Source organism: Battus philenor, unplaced genomic scaffold (assembly GCF_028537555.1).
Source record: "Battus philenor isolate CCGP_79_NKW_IND1 unplaced genomic scaffold, ilBatPhil1.0.hap1 SCAF_1, whole genome shotgun sequence".
Classification (NCBI taxonomy): Eukaryota; Metazoa; Arthropoda; class Insecta; order Lepidoptera; family Papilionidae; genus Battus; species Battus philenor.
Window position 1 is genome coordinate 1,832,711 of NW_027181661.1, and position 12,719 is coordinate 1,845,429.

Below are 12,719 nucleotides of genomic sequence, written 5' to 3' on the forward strand. Positions count from 1 at the left end.
CATCAGCCTTGTACTCTCTTTAAAAATTTATAATTACACGTGTGCCAACGGCGCACGTGCCTTAATATTTAATTGGCTGCTGAGGTGCACTCCTCCGGGTTTGTCTAAAAATAAATAACTACATAATAAAATGTACCTTGCTAATAAGCATCCCTCCAAGCAAGACACTGTCGTAAATTTGCTCCATTGTTGTTCTTTTGTTTTGAGCTTTTTATGTTTTTGAGTAGGTATTTGTTGTGACTGTGGATCTTACTATTGTGTCTCAGATTGGCGCATAACACTCTAAAATTGCCATTCGCCTTACCTTTTTTTCTTTCTCGTTTGTTTTTTTTTTTAAGTAGTCTCGCTATGAATGTTTTAAATGTTTGTACCGTTGTCCAAAAAGTTCCATTTGGTCGTGGAAACTTCTAAATTTCCTTTTGAGTTCACTCCGTTTGTTTAAACTCTGTCGGTTTGGTTAGATTTTTCGGAAAATCCTCTAACGAGTACAAGCCTAACGGTGAAAAAATTAACGAAAAATATAAACGTAACTTTTATTTTTGGTCGCGAGAAAAATACGTATGGGGTAAATTTGGATCGAGATGTGTTTTTACGAACTGAAGCCGTCAAACCCTTGATACCGGTTCCAACGTACTGTTATAGAGACCAGGGTGCATGACCCCTAGTGGAAACCAAATCAAGGGGACATTTAAAGTCACTTCAAGACGTGACCGGACTATAGGAATAGATAAATTGCTATATAACACGTTGTGATACCATGAGAGTCGCTTTCTGCTTCTCATATGTTTATGTTCAAAATTATTATCTGTGACGTTGTATATTTTATGTTGTAATTTATTTTAAACCATTATTTTGAACGTTCTTATTTTAAATTATAATTAAAAATATATTTAAATCAATGACATATAGAACGACACAGATAAATAATTTATTTATTTTCTATAAAAAAAAGTTTAATGTTGTCTAAAACTTTAATGTGATAGTAGAGGTGATTGAATAATAAATTTTTCTACATAAATTTATATTTTTTTTAGGACTTCACCTTGGACTTCTACTTTAGACAATTCTGGACAGACCCTAGACTAGCGTATAAGAAAAGACCAGGCGTGGAAACTCTTTCCGTCGGATCGGAGTTCATCAGGAACATATGGGTGCCGGATACATTCTTCGTGAATGAAAAACAGTCGTATTTTCACATTGCTACTACAAGCAATGAGTTTATACGTATCCATCATTCTGGATCGATTACTCGAAGCATAAGGTAACCGCCTTTGGTTTTATTACAATATTCGTTAAGTAAAAAAACATAGTAAATAGACGCGGCATAAGTTAGTCCCCCACTAGTGATCAACAATACTTAAGAAATCACTGGATGCGGGTAGAGCAATCAAGAACCTTAAACTGGCTGTCTGTATATATCTATGTTAATATGTTGTTGACTTATCGTCGCATTTAAAATAAACAAAACAGTGTAATACCGTTGAAAATAAATCATGTTTTTTTTTGTTGATAGTCTAAAATACTTTGGAGTTCAATAAGTTGCCGAATGTAAAAGATCTTTTTAGTATATATACATTATCAAAATTAAAACTATTAAATGATCAGACGATGAGGTGAACAGTGTTTTTCACCATCATCATCATAATGTTACACAACGTTTCAGTGGCGTACCAAGAACTTTTGCCGCCCGGGGCGATCTCCAGTTTGCCGCCCTTTCTATTATAAGTCAATCAAATAGTGGTTTTTATAAATTAATACACATAAATAAATTATTAAGTTATTTAATCAATATTAATTAATACACAGAGTAATTTTTTTAGACATATTTGTATGCACGCGTAAACATATTTATATAATATCTACTCTTCTAGCTTTCATACTAGAATAATCGTGTATAATGCTCTCAAAATTTATATTATTTGTAATTTCTTGTTCTATTGACAATATTGCAAGATTTTGTAGTCTTAATTGAGTCATTGTAAAAAAAAATTCTTAACAAAATTACAATGTTGGGAACAGAATTTTAGTTTATTATTCAAGAAAAAAAAAAATGAAATAAATAAGTTGCTTTTTACAACTATAAGTAAATATAAAAAATGCCGCCACAAGGTAAGTGCCGCCCGGTTCGGACCCCCCCCCCCCTAGGTACGCCACTGCAACGTTTACTGTTGGGCATATGCCGTGCAGGTGCTTCTTTCGAATACCTCAACAAAATCGTCTGTTCACCTTATGAGTTGATGTCCTACTCTGCGCTCACCGGTCATTGTTCTTCAATCCGGATCATTAAAGCCAGCAATATTCGATACAAAACAAATAGTCAATATGTTTAATTATTATATTGTATTAGGAAAACCGAAACGTAATGTCGTTTCGTTCGACATATTTTACAGAAAAAATGATTGATTTGTTACCGCTCCGGCATTGAATACATACACTAAATATCAAAAGTAATTAGCGCTGTGGTAAAAAATTAGGGTCGTTACAATTACTGATCATAGGGATTTTTAATCATCATATTGTAGTGATCATTTTTTTATTATCACTATATATAAGAAGGCTTGAGAATAATATTAGGAGGCCCGATAAGTAATGTTGTTTCTGACGACATATTTTACAGAAAAAATAATTGATTTTTACCACTACGGCATTGAAAATTTGTTTAATAGACGGCAAAAGGTTGTTGATAACGAAGGTGAATATATCGTTGATTAGAAATAAAAACTTGTTAAAAATGTAGTCGTGTGAATTTAAATTAAGAACGCGATATTACTTTCCTGTACCCCCAATATACATTCGTATATAAACACAAGACAACATACATCCTCGGGATGTAAAACAATGACGGTCACTTATTATAAAGAAGAAGAAAATATATTTGTCGGTATAAATAAAAAAAATAAAAAGACATTCCCAGATAGAGCTATTTGAATTTTGAATGCAGCGAAAGTTGCTGAATCAATTTCATCGCGAAGCTAGTTGGTTCGAAAGTTTATACCTGAAGTTAAGCTAGGATGCTTTTTAAAACTGTAACCGGGATTGACCGGAATGGAGTTTTATTCAGTGGAAACAAGTGATTTTATATCAACGAAACTTTTACACGTATACAGAATTTTATTCACGAACAGATAGGACAAATGTTATACATTATTATCAAACTAATTTAAAGTTTTATTACACAATTACATAATTTAGAAGGGAAAAACAATTATGTTGTACTTTGTATTTTCATTTGAATTGATAATAACGTTTATTTTGTAATTCCAATTTCAATTCATTCTGTTTCACCACTGCTTAATAACATCAATATAGTATAATAATGACCTGTCAAATATACGAAACATATTCTCATTATTACTAAAATTATTTGATAACATAAAACTTTTTTAATAGCATAGTATAATCATAGATAAAGTGTTTAATAATATATTTTATACGAAAACTTTTTGAGAAATTAGTCATAAAAGTGTACTGGTCAAAATTAAAAACAATAGCGCTTATTAGATTAAAGATGAACATTTAAAAGTATGTCGTATCGTTTTCAGATTGACCATAACCGCCTCCTGCCCTATGGATTTGCAATATTTTCCAATGGATCGCCAACTATGCAACATCGAAATCGAGAGTTGTGAGTTGTTTAGTTATAAAATCTAAGGAGAGATCTATGTAAATAAATTACGTAATTTCGCTTATTTTAGTTAAAGAGTTTACTTCGTATTTAATTTTCTAATATATCTAGTAATTGCTTGATGGAATAACGTTAACAATTGATTTATATCACATATTGAATATACATACCATACTCATCGGGTTGCGTGAGCTCCAGTCTGCTTTTGTTTTTCGTAGAGAAACTTCGAGAACAAATTGAAACGCTTTCATAATGATTGGTCTTACGCAACGCTATCATATATAACACATCGTAGTTTTATCTGTACATTCACGATTACGAATATTATTAAAGAAAAAAAACCCAGTGCGATGGGTGCTTTTTTGATCGTTCCATATCTCTGCATGGTACAGTCGGCTACACCATGCGGGACATCCGATATAAGTGGAACGAGGGTCCCAACTCTGTGGGCGTCTCCAGCGAGGTGTCGCTGCCGCAGTTCAAGGTGCTTGGTCATCGGCAACGTGCCATGGAGATCTCACTGACAACAGGTATCAAGCACCGGCGCTGTTCATACGTTGCTTTAATTAAATGAGCTTACGTCATTTTTACGAGCGCTCGCTTGAATTTGCATGCAATCCGCTAGTTTATCGCCAAGTCAACTTAGCGATTTTACGGTCAACGAACTCGGAAAACTTTTTAATATCATATAATTCGTTTACAGGAAACTATTCGCGTTTGGCTTGCGAGATACAGTTCGTGCGTTCCATGGGGTACTATCTGATTCAAATTTACATTCCATCCGGTTTGATTGTGATCATATCGTGGGTGTCTTTCTGGCTGAACCGAAACGCTACACCGGCTCGGGTGTCACTTGGAGTTACAACCGTGTTGACGATGACCACCCTCATGTCGTCCACTAACGCCGCTCTGCCCAAGATCTCGTACGTGAAATCAATCGACGTCTACCTCGGCACCTGCTTCGTCATGGTCTTCGCGAGCCTACTAGGTAACCATAGATGTATAAGGGCAAATCATGCATTATATATCTTTTACATTATGAATATTAATATTGGCTTATTTACTTGTATGTTTACCTATGATATTAGTATGTGGCGTGTTATTTTGAATACGTTAATTATGTTAAATTGATATCAATATTGATTATAGCAAAGCTCGCGATTTAGAATTCGTGGACGTTTTAAATAAGTAAATCTTTTTCATTTCAGAGTACGCTACCGTCGGATACATGGCCAAGCGGATACAGATGAGGAAGCAACGGTTCACCGCTGTTCAGAAAATGGCTGCTGAGAAGAAAATGCAGATGGACGGCCCGCCTGGACCTTCGGAACCTCTACCACCGCCACGGACCACGACCCTGTCCCGGCCTTTACCACCAAGCCGCTCTTCGGTGAGAACACTTCCGAAATGTTTAAATATTTCATTTATATATGAACGTGTATCTACCTTAAATTTAGTCTTATAACCCTCATACGCAGGAAGTCCGGTTCAAGGTCCATGACCCTAAGGCGTACTCGAAAGGTGGATCCCTGGAGAACACAATAAACGGTGCACGAGGACCCCCACCAGCTCCAGTGCCCCCACAACCTGAGGAAGAAGCCGTACCACCACCGCATCTGCTGCACGCGTCGAAGGTTCGTATCCAAAAGATTAACTGCCTCTAAGCGAATGTATAATATTCAGATAATGGTTGAAAATACCACGCGATTTGCGGAGCGACCTTGCTTTACCGCAATGCGATGGTTAGATTAACTGCGTCTAGCGAATTATGCGGTAAACCATTTGACGCGTTGTTATTTGATATTAATTGTAGAAGTGAAGATGTATTCGTATTTCAGGGCATCAATAAGCTGTTGGGCACCACACCATCTGACATAGACAAATACTCCCGCATTGTCTTCCCGGTTTGCTTCGTGTGTTTCAATCTCATGTATTGGATAATATACCTTCACGTGTCCGACGTGGTAGCTGACGACCTGGTGTTACTTGGCGAGGAAAACTAAACGCAACCAATGGCGAACCTAATGGCTTCAATCGACGACGAGTTTTTTAGATTTACCGTCATTATCTTTATTAGATGAAACCGCTTTTTAAATGATGTATTAGTGACGCGATGTATCTCCTTTTTCGTGTAGTACCAGAGTTAAAATTGAATAATTTTTTGTGTGATAAAAAAATATTAAAAAAAAATTTAACGCAAAAACACACACAATGTTATAAATAGGTGTTATTCCTACAATTATTTATATACTTTTAAATTAAATGTTTCTTTGTAGTGTGCACGATTGTTATAAAAGATTTCACAGATTTTAATTCGCAAAAATATTATCTGTATGTAACTTCGATAAGTTGTTTATTATTTAATTAAATGAAAGACTTAATTAGAATAATTACTATAATGAAAATAAAACTGTATTGTACTTTACATATTCATATATTTAGAAACCTAGTCAAGTATTATTCCTTTCTATATTGTTAAGATGATAAAAAAATAGAGTTAGTTGAACTTATATTATTTACGTGTTTAGGAAGGTTTATTAATCAATTATTCAGAAGTAAATCTATAGAGTGGTTATTCAAACATTAATTATTATACTTATAATTCAGTAACAGTAATATATAAGCGTTTAAAATGTTAGTTCTATCAAATTTGTGATTACTCTGGTTGAATGTGAATGTAATTGAATTTCCATTTAGAATATATCATTTGACGACTCCATGCATTTCTGTGTGAGAAAATAAAACCCACGATGCGTAATGTATATATGTATAGTGTTCAAATACATTCCCTAGTTAAAGTATAATAAATATATACAATAATTCCTCAAATATACACTTCAACAATCACTTCAACGTAATGTCTGCACCCACACATTTTCTATGTCTATTAAATGAATAAAAAAAGAAAAAATTTCAACTGCATATATCTATTGACGTTAAGATGTGTTAATATATATGAAGTTTTGCTGTCATATATTCCATAAGAATACATACATATTTAGTATCGATTAAAATAGTAAATACTCAATTCATATCTAGATAAAGTGATTTTTAACATCAGAATTATCCATGTTTATATTGTACCTGTGTTTATGCCACGAGAGGGTCAAACAGTCCTTTTTATGCCGAAAATAGTGATTTTATTTCAATGTAATTCGACCTCTTTTCTAGTTAGAAACACGTCTGTCTGCTTTCGTTTCGTCACACATTATTTTCATATTTTTGATATGGACTTATTAAAATCGGTTTCAAATTACCGATTTCTATTGTACAATATGATATTTAGTATCATTAAAACTTAATAAATTACAATAATAATTGATAATTATTAAACTGTATTAAATGGAAATGATAGAAATGGTATAGAGTAAATTGAGTTATGACATTTTAGATGTATTATCATTAACAGATGCATATTTCATTTAAAATACATTTGATAAGAATACGTAATACTTAATATATTAATGAACAATTGAAGAAATGGATGGACGAATAATCAAAATAATAATTAATTTAAATATGATTGTGAATTCAATAAACCTTCGTTAAATTTTATGAATCGCAGAAGACAATTGCTTTTATTTATTTCTCTGACTTTGCTCAATGATATATAAACGATTGTTATTGAAAATATAATAAGACGTGAAAACAATGATTTAGGAATTGTAAGGAGTAGAGAGGTTATATATAAAGATATTATTATTTATATTATCCTGTAGATAAAACTTTACCTGGATCAACATGTACCTGTGAAATATTAAACTTTAATTATTTCAATAGATTTTTCTGTGATTTAGACACATCTATAGTAGTGATTTAAAATCGGGGCTACATTAAAAACAGGCCCATATTCGTCTGCTGTCAGTAGTTTAAAAATAATACTTTTTTTTATTCCTATTCTTTTCATAATATCGACGCTCTTGCGAATAATATGACAACCAAAATTTTTTTGACGTAAAATTTAAAAAAAATATATTTTTAAAATTCGAACGCCAATACATAATTCAAATTGACAATTGTTTATATCAAAGTATATATTCGACAACCGTGCACTAGTAGATGAACGTAATTTTACCTTCCAAATTGACAAACAAGATATAGATGCAAAAATGCCGAATATATCCACATTAACACACTCGGACATTATACCGGTCGGAACAGAGCATTTTATTATAAAATACTAAATATGTTATCTCTTATTAGTCCAGTACTTTATGTATGTTATACTTGCACATTAATGATCTCTCACTTCGATCATAGTCTCTAACAGAGGATCCATACAGAGGAAAGGAAAAGAAAAACCAAGTACATGAACTTAAACAACCGATATAGCGCAGCGGGCTAGCAAGTCGAAGTGGGCCGACGATATACCGAAGTCCAGACCGCTAGGGCCTATTTCTGGTAAACATAGCTTAGGATTATCTTCATGAGTAGTCTCCAAGTGGAAATTTATGGAACAGGCCTGGGTCCAGCTGTTAACGTCTTGCGTCTGAGATGGTAATGATACATAATTCAATTAAGTTATTTAATTAAATTGTTCTATTTTTGTTTATTTTATCTGTAATGCATTCTGTATTTATTGTATCATTTATTATTGTTAAAACATATAAAAGGGAAAATTTCTTAAAAATAATAATTTAAAATATCATTCGCAAGATGCGTAATTTTTTTTAGATAATACATTGTTTCGGTTGAGTGTTGCGGTCAAGTTGTTTAAATTCGGTCTATTATAGGTTATATTTCCTTTATGTGTAATGTATTCAGTGTTTATTATAACAGTTATTATTGTTGAAATACAAAACGGAAAACTTCTTAAATATATTGAAAGATTATTCGCGAGATGCGTCGATATTTATTTCGTAAATACAATGTTCGAGTGTCGGAGCGAGTGTTAGAAAGATTAATTTTATGTTGTAAAATTTACACACAAATAATAATTTCACAGTTTATAATATGGTAGTAAAATAATAGAAATGGAATTTGTAACAGCAACCTATTGGTTTGGCGCGTTAGGCATTAATTGTACGCATTCACTAATAATATACAGACACTTGAGCGATTATCTGGTTCAATACAATCGTTCCGTTTTGACAGAAATGTTTGCCTAATCGTGTGGGCCGGACTGAAGTAAATTTTGTACAAAAATGGCTGTGTTAATGTCAATACTGTTTGAAATAACTTACGGGAAGTAACACAGCATGTTAAATTAGTTACACATATAAGTTTTGCACAAAGTAGAAAGAGTAGAGTAAGTATAGACGCAGACAGAATTGATTTTTGATACATCAGGGGCCGAAAAGTTTTACGTAACTCAATAATGTCGGCAGTAGGGGAGTCCCCGGTAACATGAATTCGATCATTGAATAATTGACGTTGGAAACGATTGTTAAAAAAAAAGAACCCGTGTTAAGTTTTTGTTTTAATTACATGTATAAAAGTGTTGAATTTGTCGAGATATTCATATTTTTCCGTTATCAATTGTACTTCGTGTGGAAAGTATTTGATGTAAGAAATGAATTCGTATTATACTGCACCTAGTTAGTAAAAAATATAGCTTAGCGAAGCCAACGTTGGTATGGGTGGGTCACAATGAGATGCGGTTTTCAAAGAGATATGAAAAGAATTCCCGCGTCACACTTTTACGCTTTCCGCCCTAAAACCACGTCGGCGAAACCAAATTCTAAATCACGTTTAAATAAATAATAAAAAAACCTAGTGTTTAAAAAAATTATATTGTGAAGTAAAGATAAAGTAGCGAACCTAATATAGGTATAAAATATAAAAATTTAAGTACCGTATATATTCTAAATTCACTTCATTATATATCGTTATAAAATTATAATTAAAAAAATTATATATATAAATAAATCGTCGTAATGACTGATATAATACGGACGGAAATAACAATATATATATATATACATATACATACATATATAAATCGCGTTAGAATTGTAAAATTAGTCGTTCATAAATATAAATGCAACATCTATTACGTCACTTACATACACATTTATATTAAAAGTTACATACAGAACCGGTAGTGTAGTTTGAACATTAATTAAATACGTCATTTTATAATAAATCACTTTTATTTCAAGCACTTGCGCTAATATATATTCATAACTTGAAATATTAAATGTTTTTTTTTTAAACGGATTACGTTATCGATGGGATATTTTTGAAAATTATTTAAGATATGATAAAAATGTTTTCCGCGGTAGAATTTTACCCAATATAGTGCCAAATCCTACGTATTGGCTGGTTGAGAATAAATTCTTAATAATATTAATTTTATTAGGTTTATAATATAATTGTTAAATATTTTGTAAGTTATATAATTCGGTATGCTTTAAATAATTTTATATTTTCACTAATTGAATTCGCACTGAATGGTTTAAATTGTATCTATGTTATAAAATTTCTTGTAAGTCAATGTATGTTATGACTGCGTTTATATTATCAATGTATATAGTGAAAGATTATAAATTAGTTCAACATTAGATTTATAATTATAGTTTGTTCACGTGTTATATTTTAATATTTTATAACTGGTAATATTTTTTAAATAAATGTGAAATGTAAATCAAACTGTTTTGCTTGTGCGGTCTACGTGTAATGTTCAAATGATTTTAAATCTGTTTAACACATGAATACTCTGTTAATTGTTATATAAAATAGGGTAATATGTTTTAGCGATTCATATTTATTTCCTTTTATTTAGACCGTAAAAGAAATTAGTTTTCATGTCTACTCTACTAGATATTTCTAATGTATTTTCTTTTGTGATTTTCTTGTTTGCCGCACAAAAATCAGTTTGAATAAGTTTCGATGTTATGTTACGATGTATGTAAGCCACACGGCGATCGGGTCGCACGATATATCCAGCAACTCGTACGAGAATATTTATTGTTGAAAGCGAAAGTAAATTCCTGCCTTAAAACCGGGTCATACCATGCCCCTTTTCTACGTCTTACTGACCTGTGTGAGCGAGATGAAGATATACACTAGTCTTTCGAGAGTAACGTTTGCATTCACCTACATTTTCACAGAGAATTTCTTCATTTTATATAATAGTACTTACGGTATTATGAAACGTTATAAACAGAACGACGTGACTATTTAAAATTCTATATATATATTTTTCATTCTATCGATTGTTGTGTGAAGTGTATTTTAAAATTGGAACTCCTAATTTCTGTCCGGTCGAATAATCTGGTTCATCTGCTATATAGGTTACGGGAGCGACGAAAATAAAAAAAAAATACTGTCATCGCACGAAGCCCGTCTAGTCGATCATTTCACTTGGCTTAACTCTATATATAATCCTATGTTTATACGAATAAATTGTTGTAACACCGTCCGTCTGTTTCGAATAGATCCACGGACGTCTTTTGATTGATATACTGTACCATGTAGCTTTAATTAGGTAATTTAAATACACAATATCATGTTACTCTTATTTCTAATGAATTTCATATTATCTATATATATATATATATATATATAATCCTATCGGGATGTTTGCAGTGCTTAGAATCTATTAGTAAACTTTATATAGAAAGATATAATTTATTAAATAGTTTTCTTATCGCACTATTTATTGTTATATATTTAACATCAGATCGATTTGTTCTAGATATGGTTTCAAAAGTTATATTGTATTTTGTTTAAATAATTTATCGTACTTATTTATGTAATTATCGATGATTATTTATCTGTATGTATTGTATGTGATTAATTTTAATAGATCTTATATTTAATTGTTGGTTTAAATTTAAATTAATTCATTCTTCCTTTGTCAAAATGATAAACTATTATGTCGTGTATCTAAGGATGTTGCTCAAACTAAAATAAATTTAAAACATGTAGTGACATTAATCGAAATTTAGTTTTGTGATCGAATAAATTATATGGTCAATAGCAATGGTGTCTTTATTTTTATCTTTCTAATATAAGGGGAAACGGTAAGTAATGTCGTTTCTGTCGATATATTTTACAGAAAAACCGATTGATTTGTTACCGCTCCGGCATTGAAAATTTATACACAAAATATTAAAAGTACTAATTACTTTGTGGTAGAAAATTGGGATCGTTAAAATTACTGATCATATGGATTTTTAATCATGATATTGCAGTGATCATTTTCTTATTATTATTATGTAATCGCTTTGTTTACCACTTTATATCTGAAGGCATGAGGATATTATTAGGGTAATATATTATCAAAGTAAAGTTTTTTCTGTCGATTTATAGAAAACCGAGTGATTTGTTACCGCTCTGGCATTGAAAATTTGTATACTAGATATTAGAAGGTTGTTGATAACGGAGGTGCATATATTATTGATTAGAAATAAAAAAAATTGTTGATACTGTAGTCGTGTGAATTCAACTTAAGTAATCGACATTACTTTCCGATCCACCTAATATATAAATTTACATAAGAGGTAAGCAACTTTTTTAATTAAAGATCCAATTCAAATTTCAATATTTTTTGGGTGTTCGCAAATAATGCATTTATTATTTACAAAACTTTATTTTATTTAACATTAGAATTATGAAATAAATAAATTTTAATGGAAAATAAAAACAAACAATATTAGAAAGAAAAAACGAATATACTTACATGAAAATTTATATAAGAAATTTGGCAAAATTTTTTCGATACAAATGTAAGTGAAATGAAAGCGTTCTAACCGTGCATCACTCAGTTTTGATCTGTGGTTATTATTTTTTAATTGTGTCTGTTTAGTACCCGCCGCCATTTTATTACAACGAATGTAACAACATATTGTATGTTAGAGAAAGTGAAAAAATTACGTATATGTTTCCACCATTCGAGGTAATTTACAAGATCACCTAATGAACACAACCCACTATGTTTGCCAACCTGTAGTTTTCACAATAGAATCTTATTGTATTAAAATATACATAAAAATGGATGTAGAGATCAATTTAAATTTAGAACGTAGAATCAAATCGGTCTTTATATTACTGGCATATTTCAATTTTAAAGTCCAAGATAATTCTGATACTAAATTCTTTTAATTTTTTTCTGATCACTTTTTTTATAAAACTGTAATAAGAACATTTC

The 12,719-nt window shown here is 31.2% G+C and overlaps 1 protein-coding gene across 1 annotated transcript in view; it reads left to right on the forward strand.

Moving 5' to 3' along the window:
* Positions 1-5,637, forward strand: part of LOC137918837 (gamma-aminobutyric acid receptor subunit beta-like) — an 87,331-nt gene extending 81,694 nt beyond the window's left edge. The window contains exons 4-10 of the mRNA XM_068761762.1: positions 1,035-1,261; positions 3,543-3,625; positions 4,018-4,155; positions 4,329-4,613; positions 4,834-5,015; positions 5,104-5,259; positions 5,464-5,637. Of these exons, the coding sequence (XP_068617863.1) occupies positions 1,035-1,261; positions 3,543-3,625; positions 4,018-4,155; positions 4,329-4,613; positions 4,834-5,015; positions 5,104-5,259; positions 5,464-5,628 (1,236 nt within the window). The 3' untranslated portion in view covers positions 5,629-5,637. The remainder of the gene's footprint in view (positions 1-1,034; positions 1,262-3,542; positions 3,626-4,017; positions 4,156-4,328; positions 4,614-4,833; positions 5,016-5,103; positions 5,260-5,463) is intronic.
* Positions 5,638-12,719: the final 7,082 nt, after the last annotated feature.